The sequence below is a fragment of the Nicotiana sylvestris genome, chromosome 11 (genome assembly GCF_000393655.2).
Source record: "Nicotiana sylvestris chromosome 11, ASM39365v2, whole genome shotgun sequence".
NCBI lineage: Eukaryota > Viridiplantae > Streptophyta > Magnoliopsida > Solanales > Solanaceae > Nicotiana > Nicotiana sylvestris.
In genome coordinates, this window is record NC_091067.1 from 134,810,880 (window position 1) to 134,828,943 (window position 18,064).

Here is an 18,064-nt window from a genome sequence, read left to right on the forward strand (position 1 = left end):
TCCTTGATTCTTATTCTTCGTGAATTAAATTATGAACATATATTTTTTCAAAATTTTCCGGACATTTGACCTAAAGTATAATATAAGTAAAACGTAATACCAACTACAGTCAGACCTCTCTATAACATCCTTATAACGTAGTTGGCATCGCATATTTGCATTGCACTGAAACGAGCTTGAATAGAACGACATAGGACCCGGTGCACAAAGCATCCCGCATTCACGTAGGGTCCGGGAAGGGCCGCACACCAAGGGGTGTGATGTAAGCAACCTACTCTGATGCAAGTATTACTAACTGATTTCACGACCTGAACCCATGACCTATAAGTCACAAAGAGACGATTTTACCGTTCCTCTAACTTGCTTGCGATTGAAGTGTAGTTATTTCTTTGAAAAGGAATGAGCACATGAATAGTGGAACAGCAAGCAAGAACATCTAAGTAAAATTTGAACTATGCAACATTTGAGTATAGATTGAAGTTGCTAGTGTTGGATGTGATGCAACTCCAATCTCTTTAAATTTATCACAAAATATTTGCAGTGCGGTAAGAGCAATCCACTTTGAAGAGAAAACATTCAAATTCATGTTGCAAATATGCAAATTCTTGTATCTAAAAGCTACTACTCCATAGACACTAAGACTAATAAAAATATATTGAAGGCCAAATCAAGGGGGGGGGGGGGGAAATGAAACCCAACCATCTACTATATCTAGTTCAGTTTTTACATAAGAGGAACTGCTTCATCAAACATTGATTCAAAGCTTTTCCTTCTGACCTCCAATCAATTATCTAACCTAGACAGACACCTAAGATTCAACATTTGTACATCAACGCATAACACGAGTAGCCACCATACCAGCAGAACCACCCATGACCCCATCGAAAATAAAACAATAAACTAAAAATTAAGCTCCTAACTAAAAGTATAATCATCTCTTCAGTATACATCAAACAAATAGCTACTCATTGGAACAAACTCTGGCGCCGGTGACATTGGAGGGCCCTCTACGATCACATTGTGAGGTTCCTCAAGTGCAGATGTTTCTCCATATATAGCTTTTTTTCTCATCTCTACGACTTTCCTGTGAGAGTTTGAGTGCAAAGTTGGAACAAATGTTGGACTAGCAGCAGGTCGGTACTCTGGGAATAATCGCCCTGAACGATAGCGGACTCCACAGGCGTTGCATAGTGTCTTCGGCCCCAGTGGTCCCTCTCTCCACTGAGGTGTCTTTGTGACTTGACAATGTGTGCATTTTTTGAAACTAAACTGTTGCGCGGAGGTTGTCTTCTTCTTGGTAACATCTGCTATCTGTGGCACTGATAGCAGCGACATCTTTCTCTTCTTCTCTTTACCCTTTCTAGCATCACAAGTCTTCTTGGATGCAAACCTTGTAGAAGATATGGGAGGCATCAAAATCCATGGATTAAGAGCTGAAGATCGCGGACGCTTGGAGCGTGGACGTACGGGAATGGCAATGTCATGTTTGATGGATATGCTCTTTCCACCAGAGCAGGAGTTGCTGCTTTCAAGAACTGAAACCGGGCTTTGCGTCTGGAAAATACCACTTCCCTGGCCCTCAGTAACTTTGATCTGATAGGGTAGCGCTTAATTAGGAACTTATGTGATATATACATGACAAGAAGTTTCTGCACTCTACTACTCTTTTGAGAGTTGATTACAATAGTTTACAAAGAAAAAATGTGAGAAACAAAAGAACTAAGAAGTAAGACCAGTTCAGCTTTCAATACTTCTAATGCATGGATATCCATGCAATACACGAAAAGAAAATGCAATTTAGCTCATTAACCAGTGACAAACACAGCTAGATGGACTTGCATGTTTACATAAGCAATTCAATAAGATGAGAATGTTCTGCACTTTGAGAAACACAAATAAATGTGCATAACAGCTTAAAGAAAAGCATCATGTTAATCGCTAGCGACCAAGGTTTCAGAAGTTAAAATTAGTCTATTAACTTCTAACCTAGAACAGCGACATGAATTCCTTTATTAGGTGGATTTTTTCCAGAGAATTGCTTTCGTATTCTTTTCAATGCAACACATAAGTTTTTTGTTCACAGAAGCAAAAGACTGAGCAACTCGATTAATCTTCTCTTTTCTTGGCCATTATGGTCAGCGATTCAAGTACTTTTACAAAGGTTCAATATGCTCTTATATGAAAAATACAACTTACTCTTCTTCAAAAGATCAAAACTCACGAAGAAGAAAGAATCGCACAGAGACTACAAGAACATCTTTACTGACTCTATCGGTCCCCATCATCCCAGAAACTTGAGGTTCATTAATCTTTAAGAAGAACTACAAATAGGGATAGAAAGTTCTTTTATATTTTCAACAGATTCTATCCTGACTCTGCTGGTCCCCATCTTCCAAAAACTTGAGGTTCATTAATCCTTAATTCAGCTCCAGTGGCCCGAGACCATGACTTAATTCTGCTAGTTGCAATCACTCGTAGTAACTTATATAAGCCGCATTACCAACTTCAAACTTCAAGCAAGCCAAGCACTTCAAGAACTAGCTTTTCTTGCACCTGGTCAATCTGTACAGTCGATCCTGGCACTATCCTTTAATCAGACACTACAAAGCATTATATTGCAGCTTCTACATAGGGACATTTACGTTTTTCGTTATTACCTTTCCAATAACGACACTATCATTTTTCTTTAAATGAGGCACCAACTTGAGCAAGATTCAAATATATATTTCATCCTTCCGTTTCAATCCTGTAACATTTTGACAAGCAGGTACAGTATATTCGATTTTGTCTTTAGACAGAATTTCATGTAACACAGGCTCTGGCCTTCGGTCATGCAGTTTTTACCTAGGAGGAACAGAAAACACAAACCAAAAATAAACAAAAAAAAAAAAATAGAGAGGGAGAGAGAGAGGAAAAGAAGTCTTCTTTTTTAAATATTTTTAGAACAAGTGCTACAAGGAAAAAATAGAAAATCCTATTTTCTCCTAAAACTGCATCGCAGTTAGGGAGAGCATAGGACTACATTTGCAGAAAAAAGACAAAGGACAGATTGAAAGGAAACGAAAAAAGAGAAGCAATGCCAACTGCCAACACAATCACCTTGAGACAGACTTACATTGTTTATTAGGAATCAAGCATGGGCATATAGTAACATTACATAAGCTGTTCTTTGTTTGTCAATCCTTGGATTTCCAAAACAAGAATGCCATTGCTTTCATATACAACAACATACCCAGTGAATTTCCACAAGTGGGGTCTGGGGAAGGTAGGGTGTACACACTTTACCTCTACCTAAAGCAGGTAGAGAGGCTGTTTCTGGTAGACCCTCGGCTCATGGCACACATTAATGTGAATCCATGATTGAGACCAGTAGAGCATTAGCAGGAACATAAAGATAAAGGGAATGCGCGAGCCAAGCCAAACAAAGGACATAGTTCACCCTTATTATCAGCAGCATTCTCATTAAAGAGCAACACTATAAAATAATATTACCTCTTAACCATAAGTCTACACCACCAACTTGCATATTTGTTTACAAAACAAAGAAACCAAAAACATACAACACAAAAGCATTCAACATAAACAAGCTTTACAAAAGAAAACTGAAAACTCACAGGATGATTGGAATTTGGCTCTGCCTTCACCCGACCGTTACCAATGTTGCCTTGAGGCACTGGCGGGAAAGCCATAAGAGCGTCCATCGGAATAGGTCCAAGAAACTTGGACTCACTAGCATCCCATTCTACGCCTTGTCCATCTTCTTCCAAACTTTCCAAGGGAAAATCCAAGAAATTGAGTATATCATCAAAATCTTCATCAACAACAGGACCAGTTGGAATTCCATCCAAATAACCACAATGTCCAACCATAGTCATCTTCTGAGGTACAAAAAAAGATTATAACTTTATAACACCCAAAAAACAGAACAAAATACTTATGACAATGATACCATTAAAGAGTATTTAAAAAGGACTCATGCACAAAATTCATACACGTAACTCACCATATAGATTATATTTTTTTTCCAAAATTATGTATCACTATTTAAGTAAACATGAACCTAACCTAGGAAATAGATTACTAATTTTATTTAAAAGAAAAAAAAAAGGTAACACTATCTATAAGGATGGATTAATATTACCTATTCAAATTTTATCCATATAAGGGTACACGAGTTTTTTGCTTCTACAAAATCTTAGTAGGTAAGGAACAAAGTTACAACTTATTTGTTACGTGTCTTTGTGCTATGTACTAAAATTGTACCAAAAATAGGATTCTAGTTAGAATCCAATTATGAAATAGAATCTTCATCTAATTATGATTAAGTACTTATCACACTAATGAAAATTAAATTTAAAATAGCCATTATATTAATTACTTTAAAATATAGACTAATTCTGCACCTAGATAAATCAAGAGAATGCTGCAGAAGGAGAATCTTTTGGTCTAAATAGAGTAATTGTTGACCAAATTAGGGAAAAACTAATAATTAAAAAAAACACGTGTTAATTATAAATTATAAAATTAAGAGAAATAATTTTACTCCTAATAAAACGACGACGTTTTGTCAGTCACTTTCCTAAACAGTACCATCAACTTCTCATGACCAAAAAAACCTTTGCCCTAGCAAACTAAACAAGACACAAACATGTCGGCTCAGTTCAGCAGCTAAAAAAAATATGAAAAAAGGCAATAAAATAGAAAAAATTAATCCCAAAGGAAAAAACTCAAGGACTCAGCAATCTCAGTGACCCATTAAGCTAAATTAGCCCAAAAAAAAAAAAAAAAAAGTAGCAAAAATCTTCAAAAAAATTTGACCCATTTTCTCGACACACCTTAAAAAGCTGGGAAAAAAAATACAAGGTGAGTTTTACCTTAAAAAGATGTAAACTTTAGTTAAAAAAGTGAAGTGGATATGAGAAAAAAGAAGTAAATATTTTGCATGTGTACTTACCATAGAACAAAAACCCCTTAAACCCTTGAGTATGGCATTTGCACTTTATGGGGGAAGTTTAGTTTTGCAGAGACTAGACGAATAACAAAAAGATAGGGTAAGAAAGAGGATATAGATAAAGGGGAATAAGAAAAATAAAAGCTTTTTCTTTTTTCTTCTTTTATTTTTTATAACTTTTTTCGAAATCTTTTTGTCTGAATTTGGTGAGTATTTGGAGAGTTAGGATTTTCAAAATTCAGACTTTAGGTTTTCGTGAAAAAAGTAAAGTAGTAATTGAAATAATGCAATTTGATAGGGTGAAGAGGAGGAGCAGGGAAGGTGAAATGGTCGGCGGAGCATGTGATTGTTTTGGAGGGAGAGACAAGTGATCTTATGACTTATGGTCTAATTTTAAAATAAATATTTAGTTGCATCTGATATTTATTGAAGGCGGCCCGGTGCACAAAGTATCTGGTATTCACATAGGTTGGGGAAAAGGCAGCACACAAGTGGTGGCTACTTCTAAGGCTCAAACCGTAACATGTAGGCCACACTGAGATAATTTTGGGGCAAGTGCACAAATAGTCATTCTCAGAATGTTATTTAGAGATTAGCAAATATTTATATTGTCCTAAATTTTAAAATGAAAATTTTAACTTCAAGACCATTCTAAACATTTTTGTCTTGAAAAATTAAAATTTAGGACGCACTGACTAATTCGTAAATAACAATCTTTTAAAGTGGCTATCTGGTGTCATTTCTGCGATAATTTATCGTTACTCTAAGGTTTCACTTCATATTTATTTATGTCAAATAAAATAATTTAAATTCAAATAATTGTTGTTTCATTGTATTGTTAAGTGATAATTTAGGTATCAAAGATAAATATTTTATATTTTTATTAATTTAATATAAGTATCGAACACGAATAAATTTTTACTATAATTTTGATGGTATGGGACATGAGTTTGTGTAAATGTTACTCCAATCTGATAATTGATGAGTTGTTAAGTGGGTCCAATATTTGTGATGGTCCCTTCTGACCAAAGGGTAAAACAGTGTTATTCCAAAAAAGAAAATTGATTTAACTTTTTTTGGTTCTATTTTTCTTTGACCCCATCAAAAAATATTCTGACACTAATAATTTGATGGTGTGAGGATGCAATAATGCATATGATTTTAGTTGAGAGGTTTTAATGTTACTGTGTGCCGACTGGACAGTTTCTGTTTGAATTGCTTTCAAAATTTTCTTTTATCGTATGCTTGGATTATTATATTTGGAAGAATTTTTTAGAATATAGTTGTAATTGGATTATATTACAATTTGCATCTATAAAAATGCATGGTAGAATGTAAGGGTAAATCCATTGATATGTGCTAGTACGCTTGGACCGTGAATGTTTAAACAGTTCAGATTGAATATAAAACTCGATTGGGATTTCCGATTTCGAATTACAATTCAAATATAAATCAAATAAGCTCGAATTTGTTGGATCTTTTAAAATTCGATTGAGCATTTATCTACTTAGTTATTCTAGGATTAGGATTTTAGCTTAAAAGTTAAGTTTTTTTCTCTTCTTACAAGAAAGTACAAACAAACAAAGTATTTCATCAATTTGCCTTAATAATTCCTCATTCCCAACATAACCATCCAAAATAAAATATTTATTTCAAAATTGTGCAATTACTCTCTCAATACAAATGAGGAAAATGAAAAAAAAAAAAATTAATTCCACTTTTATTATCAGTAGAGGGGTCTTGAGTGTTAGTCACTTGATCGTGTGAGATATTTACTTACGTATTGGTATGTGAAAGTAACTGATTAAGTTTACTCGTGGACTTGAGGAGAAGCTTCTCCTGCTGGCACCTGGCATGTTTATTGAAGTAAAGATTGGATAACATATAATACACAAGTACAAATCTAATCTATACGAACATTCAAAGATATTTATTAAGTTTTTTATATTATTAACTAAAAATTGGGTATTGCATGTTCAATTTGTTTTTCACAATCCAACTTTTAGTAAGTTTATTATCTCCTAATCGCTCAAATATATGACTAGAGCCGTCAAAATGGGCTTGCCCATGAGCCCAACCCAGCTTGCTACTTGGGTAGGGCTGGGTTGGGATTGTTTTAGCCCATTTAAAATTAGGTTTATAAACCCGGCCCAAATCAGTTCGCTGGCCTTTGAAACTTGATCAAGGCTGGGCCTAGGCTGGCCCGTGGGTTAAAAATTAATTAAATTCATATTTAAATATTTAAAAAAAGTAAAAACTAAAAAATTATTAACTATATCCACATTTTTCAACCTTAGAATTCTCATTTATCCTTCCATATTAACTAGAATTTATATTTTTGATATGCATGTAATATGACAAGATTAGTTTTTCTTTTGCTTAATTAACAACAAACTAGGAAAGTTTTAGCTGTCCAATAATATTTTTTCAAAAGAAAATATTACTTTAAGTGGCCAATGATCAGTTTAGTTACTTTAATATATTATTAATTATTAAATTTATCTTTATTATAGAAAAAGGTCAAGTTTTAATACCCAAAGGAAATTGATAAACACTAGCATATTTCATGAATTTTAAAAATTTCATGGACAATAATGATGAAATCAACAAATAATGTTAAACCTAAATTAAAAAACCTTAACAGGTAAACTTACCGAAGCAATTACTGAATCTAAGGAAAGTGAAAGAAAAATACTAAAAAAATATTCATGCAATGTTAAAAAAAGAAGAGCTAGAGATGTAGAGAATTTGCATTTCAATTACGAGTTTTCTTATCAAATATCAAGATTCTTGTACACTCTAAATAAACAGAAGTGGTTCATATGATTAATAGATTATGTCATGAAAAAATATTTAAAGATTTGAAAAAAAAAATCTAAAAAGTTGAAGGGTCGGCCCGCCCTAGCATGCGACCCTCTTAGGGCTGGGTTGGGCTAGCCATTTTAAGGCCCATATAGATGAAGGGTCAGCCCACCCTAGCCCACCAAATTTAAAAGCCCACGAGACTTGAACTGGGTTGGGCTGAGCTAGCCCGTTTTAACAGCTCTATATATGACCAACGTATGAATTCTAGATTCAAGCTATAAAAAATGGATCATCCAACCCATGTTATTAAGGTTTTGCATTAAATTAGCATATACTTTCGCATGGTAAGAAATGTACAGGATTTATAAGCTAGACAATCCATTTTGTTAGTAGTATATACTACTAGCACATTATCTAAAGAATAACATTATATGCACCACAAATATATGGAAGTGATATTCATTGGCTGTGTATTCTATTCTGTTTTGATCAGAGGTATTTTATTTTATTTATCCCATCATCATTCTATATTATAAGTATGACGATCAAAAGTTGAACATGAAAGACTAAATTGACCCTATTATACTTGCCCTTAAAAGATATATTAATAATACGTTCAATAATAATAAACAAAATACATAAGCTACAAAAGTTAGTTTTGTAACGTTAAATTTGGCTTGGGATTGTCAAAGAATTTATTAAGGTACATGTACTATCTAAATTCTTCACCTTGCAAAGTTAAGCTCTTTAACTTCTCATCTGTATAATAATTCTTTTGAGCTAACATTTACAATTATATTTTATCTTCTCCAACTATTTTTCTTAGCTTAATATTCAGATTGCCCAGGGACTAGTTTAAATAAATGAAGGGAGAAAATAACTAAAGAAAACTGTAATTTGGCATGACTCTTCATTTCAACTTCAAAGCTGAAATTCCAATATGTGAGAAATACCAATAAACCAATGTAAAAATTATCAAAACAAGATATCAAAGGCCATATGGTTTGCCCCGAGAATCTGTTTCTCTGAGACTAGGTATTTGTTACAACACAAGTAGTTTTACTCCCTTCAAAAGTATAATATTCAGGGGTTCGTTTGGTAGAGTGTATAAGAATAATGCGGAATTTGGTATATTAGTAATACTGGTATTAGTTATACTTGCATTAGTTATGCTAACATATTTCTTATTCATTGTTTGGTTTGATATATTAAAGTGTTGCACAATTTCTAAAAGAATTGTTTGTTTACAAAAATACCCTCATAACTAGTCCATCACTTCTTCTTTTTTTAAAGAAACATATATTGAGGAATATTTTTATATGAATAAGGTTTTAAGAAAATTATTTGATTTGTCTACTTCTGTTGTAGTATATAACTAAATATTTATTTATTAAAAAAAATATGCTAAGTATTTATTTATTTACTAGGATATAATTTTATTTCTCACTTTCTTGGATCATTTTAAACTTGCATTAATATAATAACATATTTTAATCAAGCATAAATTTTGAAGGACAATATTATCTTTAACTAAGCTAATGCATGTATTAAAACACATTGCATTGTCAATACCATGGTTTCTTATACATTAGTTATGCATAGGATAATACCAAATAGAGTGTATAACTAATACATATGTTCAAAAAGTGTACCAAACAAGGTACTATGAATACACAAAGTTGATGCATAAAGTGTACCAAACAAGGTACTATGAATACACAAAGTTAATGCATGCATTATTTTGTCTAATGCATCCTACCAAACGACCACTCAATGAGACAACAACAATAACAAACAACATACCCAGTGCGGTCCCACAAGCGACGTTTAGGAAGGGTAGTGTATACGCAGACCTTACCTCTACCTTATGAAGAAGGGGTTGTTTCCGATAGACCATCGGTTTTTCATTAGCTCTTGCTTGGAACATCTATTAGAAAAGTGTATAGTAAGAAGTAAGAACCAGTAGCCAGTATTGGATCTGACATAAACAAAATTTTACATTAAGCTTTGATTTACTCACAAAATTGCATGTGGGTGTAGTTACCTCCACTAATAAGGCATGATCATCTTACATGCTAACTGAGCTAAATTTATCTTTCTATTCAATTTCTTTTCCTTTTTTTTTCCGGTCACTAATGTTGGTGATATTGCAATACAGTTGTATCATAACTTAAGTTTGGATGTTCTTCTTTTTGCAGTTACAAACAGGACAGCAAATAGAAGCACAAAGAGCACGGAAACGGCAATAGAAATGGCTTCCCAAGAAAATGCACTATATGATTCGTCGAATCCATGGTCCTGCTGGTTCTGCAAAATAACACAAACGATTAAGCTTGCAACTTGTTAGATAGAATCGTCTCGTGGAAATCCATGCCCTACATAAAATTCCTTGGGATGAGACATCAACATGCTCTAGTGCTTGTAGCTTATGCAAAGATATGTTGGCTTGAAAAGATCGTTTGGGCACTTACTGTGACAATCTTGTTCTGCAACATGAGTTTGTGTTGATTTGCAAAGATCGTTTGGGCATATTTATAAAGCTCCACGTCTAGGCTGTTTAACGATGTGATCTCCTGAAGAAGTGCTTCAGACACCTGACGACGTCCCTGTCAAATTTGAAACCATGAATGTTTATGATAAGAGGATTGAGCCCTTGATAAATCTGAAACCAAGTATGTAGAACTGCGTGGGTAAACATGTAAAAATGAAAACTGCAGGAGGTTGAAAAACCGCACAGAGTTTGTCTAAAATACCTCCTTTGTAAAATTTGCTGGAGAAATTTTCTTTAGAGAATTTACACGTCTTTCAGACTGGGACTTCCTTAAGTTCGAAATGCAGCTTTCATACACATCCATGAGTTTTCCTACAGTCATCTGTTGTGGTAGCAGAAAAGTTACATTTTGGAACATTCTCATATGTTGCCGTTAGAACAGAAAGACATTGTCTTAGACTTCATAGGAACGGGCTTACATTTTCCTTTGTCGCTTCACCTCGCTCAACTGATGAGATTTGACTGGGCTTTTCGTATGAGCTGTTGTTCTGAAGTTTGGGCGAAAACAAGGATTAAAGTCATAGATCAGTATGATATTCGAACAGGCACTTAAAGCCGATAGATCTATTTATGATCATATTTCAAGAGAGACAGAAAGCTTACATGGTGATAAGTGTTATCAAAATCAGATTCTAGCAGTGAAGATCTCTGTTCTGCGCACAACCAGATGATGTAATCATCAAAACTACAACTTAGTAAATGTCCAACTTGAATAACACTTGATTCTAGCAGAAAATAGGTCATTCTTGAGAAATCAGTTGTTGAAACATTTCTATAAACTCAACTTTTGAAACATTTCTATTTTTTTTAATAAGGAACTTTTGAAACATTTCTATAAACTCAACTTCTAATTCTGACCAATTTTGGAATTTTTGATGAAGCAATAAGAAAAAAATGGGACCACCAAAATAGGCCTCTCGTAAGGTGGAAGCTTACAAGACGGGTTCAATAACCCACCCCATCAAAAACAAAAATAAATAGAAAAAAGAAGTGTATAGCTGAGCGTCTGCTAGTGTGTTCAAACTGATTTTCATCCAACCATTGACTGTTACATGATACCCGTAGAAGAAAACAGGAATATTCCTAGCCAAGGCATCAATTCGGTAAAACAAGTAGCTTCTAAACTGACCTGAATTGTTGTTAGCAGCATGATCTCCATGTGATCTAGAACCAGTGAACTGTGAAATTGCCTGAGTACCGACTACATTTGCAAACATGGTGGCTGATTCCTTGTGGTTTTCTGTGAGTCCAACATACAACATATCATCCAACCTCTTCTGCAAGAATTTACAAGTAATTTCAACCATCATCAAGAGGGGATATAGCAGAGTATAGTACCCAGAGTCAAACTTAATTTAGCGTGGCTTGATTACCTTTGCAACCTTCAACACATATTCTCCAAGAGACTGATACTTCAGTACACAGTGACGAACGTCATGTGCCTCTGTCAGATAAGAGTTGTTTGTAAGTCCCGCGACCTATAAATTAGACACTATCAGGCAGTTGAAACAACTTCAAGAGCATTTCCTTTGGGTCGGGAGAAGAGACACCCGGGTGAGGGACTGAGAGGGGAGGGGTTGTGAGCAAGAAAGAATTAGGAGTTCCTTTTTTCCTATCCTTCAGAAATCAACAACAAAATTTTAATTATGCTATTGCTGCCACACTCGTTAGACACAAGGAATATTGCATGCATACAAGTATAATCAACTTTATCCCAGGTTACAAGATTATCTAATCTCACTAAACTTGTATGGTACATTTGCTTATAAGAGAAGATTGTTTTAGTTCAAACTGATGATGTGGACATTTAATCTTGAGGGAACAGTCCCTAGCTTATTCTATATCACAGTGGACAAATATGCCATCGTAGCTGAAAAACTTAAAATGTGGATATCGAACAGTGGTGGGTGCTACATTGATTTGGACGTCTTTGGCTCTCACGTGGATATTGCAAAAATAAAGAAAAAAAAGAGTGTTTGATGGGTGGAAAGTACTTTTTCACATATTAGGGCAAATTATTTTGTTCCGTAAATCTTTGGGGCTCCATGAGGTTCCAATTAGTATAGATGAGGGTGTTATTGGTTAAAACCATATTTTTATGTAAGCTCTCCCCTTTTATATCCACTTATATGCCAGGAATATCAATAAATTATTATTTTATCAGAAGAGAAGATAGCCTACAAGAATGGGGTCTGCCACCTTGTAGGATACACAAATTAGCAGTCACAAGTTCTTCACAACAGAGGCAGAAAAAATAAAAAGAAAACCATCCTCCATCGCTCTTGAATAGCAGTAATGTTATTTTTTTCTTTTCTTTTTATCCATTCTCTAAGAAAAGAATCCCTCCTTTGCTACACCCAAAGAAATGAAAAGGAGCCTCGTCTTATATCACTGTTGCTTCTCCTTTTTTGCATTAATTGAATAATCTGTTTTGTGAAACATTTTCAAAAAATATAAAATTGTTAAAGCAAGAGACTATTTCATGATACAGCATATAGCACGCAAGGCAGTATCTGAGGCTGGTCTAGCGCCACATATTCGAGGTTTAAAACAATTCGCAGTTTCATTGCAGTTTGCCAATGTTTTCTGAAAAGAACGAAAGAGAAAAGAAAAGGAATCCCACTGCAGTTCCAGTAACAGTTAAACAACAATTAACCAATCAAGCAGAAGAAAAACTTGAAAATTATAGTAAAATACCATAAGCATGTTGTGCACAACCTTCCCCGAAAAATTCCGAGTTGGATCCCTAATTTAAGCTTTTGTACAACTCCAAACAATAGATTGCAGAAAACGAAAAAGAGGTCGCACGGTTTCAAATTGTAACTGCAAAAACAGGCAATAATACCTGAAACGTGGCTCCATTGTGAATGATGTCCCGAGCAATAGGGTTGTTGATATATTCATGTAGAGGCATCACCATCTCCTCCATATCATATGGATTAGTGCTTGCAACAACAGAATTGCCCTTTTGCTTTCTTGCTTCCCTCTGCAGTCCAGAGGATATGCAACATATTAATGCTTAAGCAAGTCAAATTCATACTGCCACGGAGAAATGCATGACAGAAGTTCCCGTAGCATGCTATCAACATTTGGCATTGATAGAGTCAGAATAGATTTTGAGGAGGAGGAAGGGAAACCAGATAAGACAATTATACTTTCAGGTTAATAAGTTTGGCTGATTACATTTTAAGATGTATATGCAAATTGTTGCTTAGATAGTAAAACTTGCTGGACAAGATGATGAATCGACAAATGCTGTTAAAAAGACATACTCGAGCAAATAGATCTTCTCTCATCCAAGGGACCAAGTACTTCCATGGCCAAATATCTAGAGTGCTTATTGTATTTTTCGAACGCAGCCGTCCAGACATTCTAGTGGCAGACGTTAAGTTAGGGTGCACCAAGAACCTAGCTGCTACCTCCACAGAAAACTCATAAGCACTAAAAACACGGTCAATTGGATTTCTAAGGATTGTCACCACAGAAGTTTCATCCTTGGGAAGTTTGGACATCATGCTGTAGTCATTGTGAGTAACCAACAAGCGGCATTTTGGTTTTCTGCACCAGCAAAAAAAAAAAGTAGTAATATTGAGAGCAACTATTAATAAATTTCCTGAACTGGAAAAGGTAAAAAAAAAGTAGGAAGCAGAGAAACAAATTGTACAGTAGAGCTAATCCAAATTGCTTCTCTGTTACTATATGTTACGATAGGAAGACTGGCTGAAGTAAAAGCAGAGAGATTTAGTGTTGCACACTTCAAAATGATTGATATAATAGCTTCTATCTCGGATGCTTTCAAAACAACCAGACCTTATAAAAGATCTGTACTTTAATTCGGTAATCCATTTATTTCTTCTCAATAAACCTAAATACTATGATGCCTCTAATGCTCCCATTAACTCTAACTTTTAAATACACAAGTAGGAGTAACACAAAGAATCAAATGGGTAGAAGTGACCTTATCGTCAACAATGTCTACCTTTTCTAAGACAGCAACATTAGCAGTCAATATCAGAGGTTCTATACTGGACTGCCTAATGCAATTTGTCATTTCAACTAAAGTTATAGGTTTGCTTAGGTGCCTTCTTATAGCTTCGGATTAACATCCTAAAAACTTTGAAAATAGTAATATTTAATGTTTCCTAACGATTTAATGCTAAAGGATGAAAAAATCTATTACCTTGGATCAATCCTTAACTTGTCATAAGAACGTGGACACTCCAATGAACTGGCATAAAGCTTTTTAAGAAAACTGCAAACACGATAAATATAAATTGTTAGCTAATATTCAGATCATAGTATGAAATGTTTAGAAGCAGTTCTATTCCTCATCTATGTCAAAGGGAAAGGAATTTATCGATGGAAACTGTTTTTACCAATGAAAATATGTTCGCCCTCCAGTCCTGGGGACATGAAGAAAAAAGAGCAAGTTCTGCAAGACATGTTTGTCATCTTTGACTTCCAAGTCAAGTGAAGAAGACGCCCACTGTTTGACAATGTGTTCACACCGATTGAAGCCATCTTTGCTTTCAGATGCCTTTGATATGGTAGAAACTGGGCACCAAACAACATTATCAATTTCCAGATAAATATAAATTCCCATTCCTCTAAAAAGAGCTCCATCACATGCTTATCAGCAAATCTTATGTACATATGAATTGTATCCATAATGCTTCGCTTACAACATAAATAGCATTCACATGTAACTTCCAGAAAGAAAAAAAAACAAGGACCAATATCATCTTCATGACTATATATAAATCATCAGTATCATGAAACATCTAGATTTTGATTAGAGCTATAATATAAATTTCCAGGACGAAAACTTTTAAATCACAAGAAGGCCTCAAGAAATTACAAGCCATCACCTTTTTCCAAGAGTCAAACTTTAAGCTAATTGCTTCGATCGATCGATCGAGAGAGAGAGAGAGAGAGAGAGAGAGAGAGAGAGAGAGAGAGAGAGAGAGAGAGATTTTTGCTGTTTAACTTCGCTAAACATATCAGAGGCTCAAAGACTCAATTAGCTTCTTTAACAAACATGTTCTCCAAACCCCAAGAAAAAAAGGGAAATCAAGAAAATGTCCTTGCAATACTAGAAATAAACAAACAGGGTATAGTTTAAACAAGTAGATAGTGAGAAACATACATGTCTTAAGGAGAAAAATAGCTAAATTTCCTTCAAACCAAAATCTTTCATTCATAACATATAGTACAACGAATAAGCAATAAATAAAGAGACATACCCAAGAGCAAAAACACCAGGATCACAAGAACGTCAAACTTATCACCTATTTGCCTCATTCCCACCTCCAATCTTTCCCAAAAGTCAAACTGAAAATAAAGAAACAAAGTAAAGATTCAAAATTCAGCACTTTTAACTGCTATAAATGGACATTAGTACATATTGTAACACCCATCCAATTATATAATCACCAATAAAAGGAGGGGAGGCGCGACCTTCAACATTCAACTAGCTGAATCAGCATATACATAATATGTACACACACAAAAAAAAATTCAAGAATCGTATAATTCAAACTTCAGCACTTTCAACTGTGATAAACGCACACTAGTCCAAATTATAACACCCGCCCAAGTATAAAATCACCAATACGGGGGGGGGGGGGCATTCTTTAACATTCAACTAGCTGAATTTACAGGGCATACACATATAGCACATACACTCATTCAAGAATCCAAGTAAAGATTCAAACTTCAGCACTTTCAACCGTGATAAATGGACATTAGTCCATATTTTAACACCCACCCATGTATAAAAACACCAAAATTTGTGGGGGGGGGGGGGGCAGGGCATTCTTTAACATTCAACTAGTTGAATTTACAGGGCATACACATATAGCACATACACTCATTCAAGAATCCAAGTAAAGATTCAAACTTCAGCACTTTCAACCGTGATAAATGGACATTAGTCCATATTTTAACACCCACCCATGTATAAAAACACCAAAAATTGTGGGGGGGGGGGGGGGGCAGGGCATTCTTTAACATTCAACTAGTTGAATTTACAGGGCATACACATATAGCACATACACTCATTCAAGAATCCAAGTAAAGATTCAAACTTCAGCACTTTCAACCGTGATAAATGGACATTAGTCCATATTTTAACACCCACTCATGTATAAAATCACCAAAATTTGGGGGGTGGGGGGGGGGTGGGGTGTTAGTAACCTCTTACATTCAACAAGCTGAATTCACAGCGCATATAACATAATAAAATAACACTCATAACTATTCCAGAATCCAAGTAAAGATTCAAGCTTTAACATTTTAAACCGTGAAAAATGATCAGTTATCGAAATTTAACACCCACCCATCTATGAAAACACATCCAGAACTTGAAAGTTTTTTCTTTCTTTCTTTTCTCTGTAGGGGTGGGGGGTGGGTGGGGAGTGACCTTTAGCATTCATCTAGCTGAATTCACTGGGCATATACACAATACACAAACATTCGTACTAGCATTTTTAACCGTGAAAAATGAGCACTTTTCCAAATTTAACACCCACCCATCTACCAAAACACCAGTCACAAGTCACAATTAGAAACTATTTTCGGGGGGGGGGGGGGAGGGGGGAGGACCTTTAACATACAACTAGCTGAATTCACAGGGCAAATACTCAATACTATTTAAGAATCCCAGTAAAATCAACCTTTAACAGTGGAAAATGAACGCTTATCCAAAATAAACGCCCACCCATCTATCAAAACACCAATCACAACGTAAAAATCTTTTTTTCTCCTTGTTTCCCTGTGTAGGTGTGTGAGGGGGGTGGGGGTTAATTACCTTTTAAAATCCAACGAGCTGAAATCCACTCTCTCACACACACAGACAACACAAAAAAACACACATATATATATATAAGGGGAATGCATGAAAGAAAGAGAATTGAGAAAAAAAATGGGGCTAGCCTGTTTATGGAATTTCGAGATCTCGTGCTCATAAATATGCACAAAACCAGACAAAACTCCTCCACAATCAGGAATTGAGGGGTGGTGGGGTCCACTTCGCCGCCGGTAACCTCTCCGATCGGAGAAGTATCCGGAATCTAACCACTGAGCTTTTCCCTGGAAAATTCGAAACACTGTTTCGCTGATCAGTGTGATGTGATTTTTGTGTTTTTCTTAATTAATAGTAATACAGAAAATGAAGAAGGTCAAAGTCAAAAAGACATTTATATGAAAAATATTTTACTGATATTTAATTATTGAGTGAAAATATTTTTTGAAAAGAAATTACTATGTTAGAGTTATTAATAATAATAATAATAATAATAATAGTTGTAATAGTAAAAATACTCTCTCGAACCACGGTAGTGACAAACTTTAGATTATTTTTTCGGGTATTTATTATTTTTCTGGAATACAAATATAGGATAAATTTGTAAAGTTCATTAACAATTATAGTAATATATATATAAGAGGGACAAAGAATGTTGACTTGGCACCTCTTATAGACTAGGAAAGGTATTTATTTAATTTCTTAATTTTTTGGGTTTTTCTTCTATTTATGTGTTATATTAAAAAACCCAAAAGACATGACTCCTCATTAAACATTATCCTTTCGTATCAATTACAAACTTATCATTTCACATCAGTTACAAACCTTTATGTGGTATATTAAAAAATTAAAAAACTGAAAAGACATGATCTTAATTAAACATCATAATTCCATTTCAGTTACAAACATTTTCACTTATAATTGCTCTTATTCCAATCCTATAAATTCAACTTTC

At 34.6% G+C, this 18,064-nt stretch overlaps 2 protein-coding genes across 4 annotated transcripts; both read right to left on the reverse strand.

Moving 5' to 3' along the window:
• Positions 1–633: 633 nt before the first annotated feature.
• LOC104242490 (GATA transcription factor 11-like) lies at positions 634–5,285 on the reverse strand. Of its 2 annotated transcripts, none has more exons than XM_009797544.2 (3): positions 4,955–5,285; positions 3,615–3,875; positions 634–1,593 (listed from the first exon to the last, which is right to left on the reverse strand). In XM_009797544.2, the coding sequence occupies exons 1-3, from the start codon at positions 4,955–4,957 to the stop codon at positions 940–942; spliced, it is 918 nt and encodes a 305-aa protein (XP_009795846.1). In that variant the 5' UTR covers positions 4,958–5,285; the 3' UTR covers positions 634–939. The 2 variants fall into 2 exon arrangements, with proteins under 2 accessions (XP_009795846.1, XP_009795845.1); XM_009797543.2 differs by having other exon boundaries at positions 3,615–3,878.
• A 4,450-nt stretch (positions 5,286–9,735) lies between these two features.
• On the reverse strand, positions 9,736–17,426 carry LOC104242491 (protein-tyrosine sulfotransferase). 2 transcript variants are annotated; one of them, XM_070162968.1, is made up of 13 exons: positions 17,241–17,426; positions 15,551–15,638; positions 14,684–14,861; positions 14,488–14,559; positions 13,580–13,865; positions 13,153–13,293; positions 11,681–11,785; positions 11,437–11,584; positions 10,911–10,960; positions 10,727–10,795; positions 10,510–10,629; positions 10,228–10,362; positions 9,736–10,063 (listed from the first exon to the last, which is right to left on the reverse strand). In XM_070162968.1, the coding sequence occupies exons 2-13, from the start codon at positions 15,606–15,608 to the stop codon at positions 9,920–9,922; spliced, it is 1,506 nt and encodes a 501-aa protein (XP_070019069.1). In that variant the 5' UTR covers positions 15,609–15,638; positions 17,241–17,426; the 3' UTR covers positions 9,736–9,919. The 2 variants fall into 2 exon arrangements, with proteins under 2 accessions (XP_070019069.1, XP_070019070.1); XM_070162969.1 differs by lacking the exon at positions 17,241–17,426 and adding an exon at positions 17,116–17,165.
• Between the last annotated feature and the right edge of the window lie 638 nt (positions 17,427–18,064).

What these genes read in the sequence shown, in the direction of transcription:
- LOC104242491 (XM_070162968.1), bottom strand. Translation starts at nt 15,608, where the DNA reads ATGAGGCAAATAGGTGATAAGTTTGACGTTCTTGTGATCCTGGTGTTT. An exon ending in GGGCGAACATATTTTCATTG is followed by an intron (nt 14,560 to 14,683) that starts GTAAAAACAGTT and finishes TCGTGTTTGCAG; the next exon opens with TTTTCTTAAAAAGCTTTATG. An exon ending in ACAATGGAGCCACGTTTCAG is followed by an intron (nt 11,786 to 13,152) that starts GTATTATTGCCT and finishes TCTAATTTATAG; the next exon opens with GTCGCGGGACTTACAAACAA.
- LOC104242490 (XM_009797543.2), bottom strand. An exon ending in AGCCAAATTCCAATCATCCT is followed by an intron (nt 1,594 to 3,614) that starts GTGAGTTTTCAG and finishes CTACCCTATCAG; the next exon opens with ATCAAAGTTACTGAGGGCCA.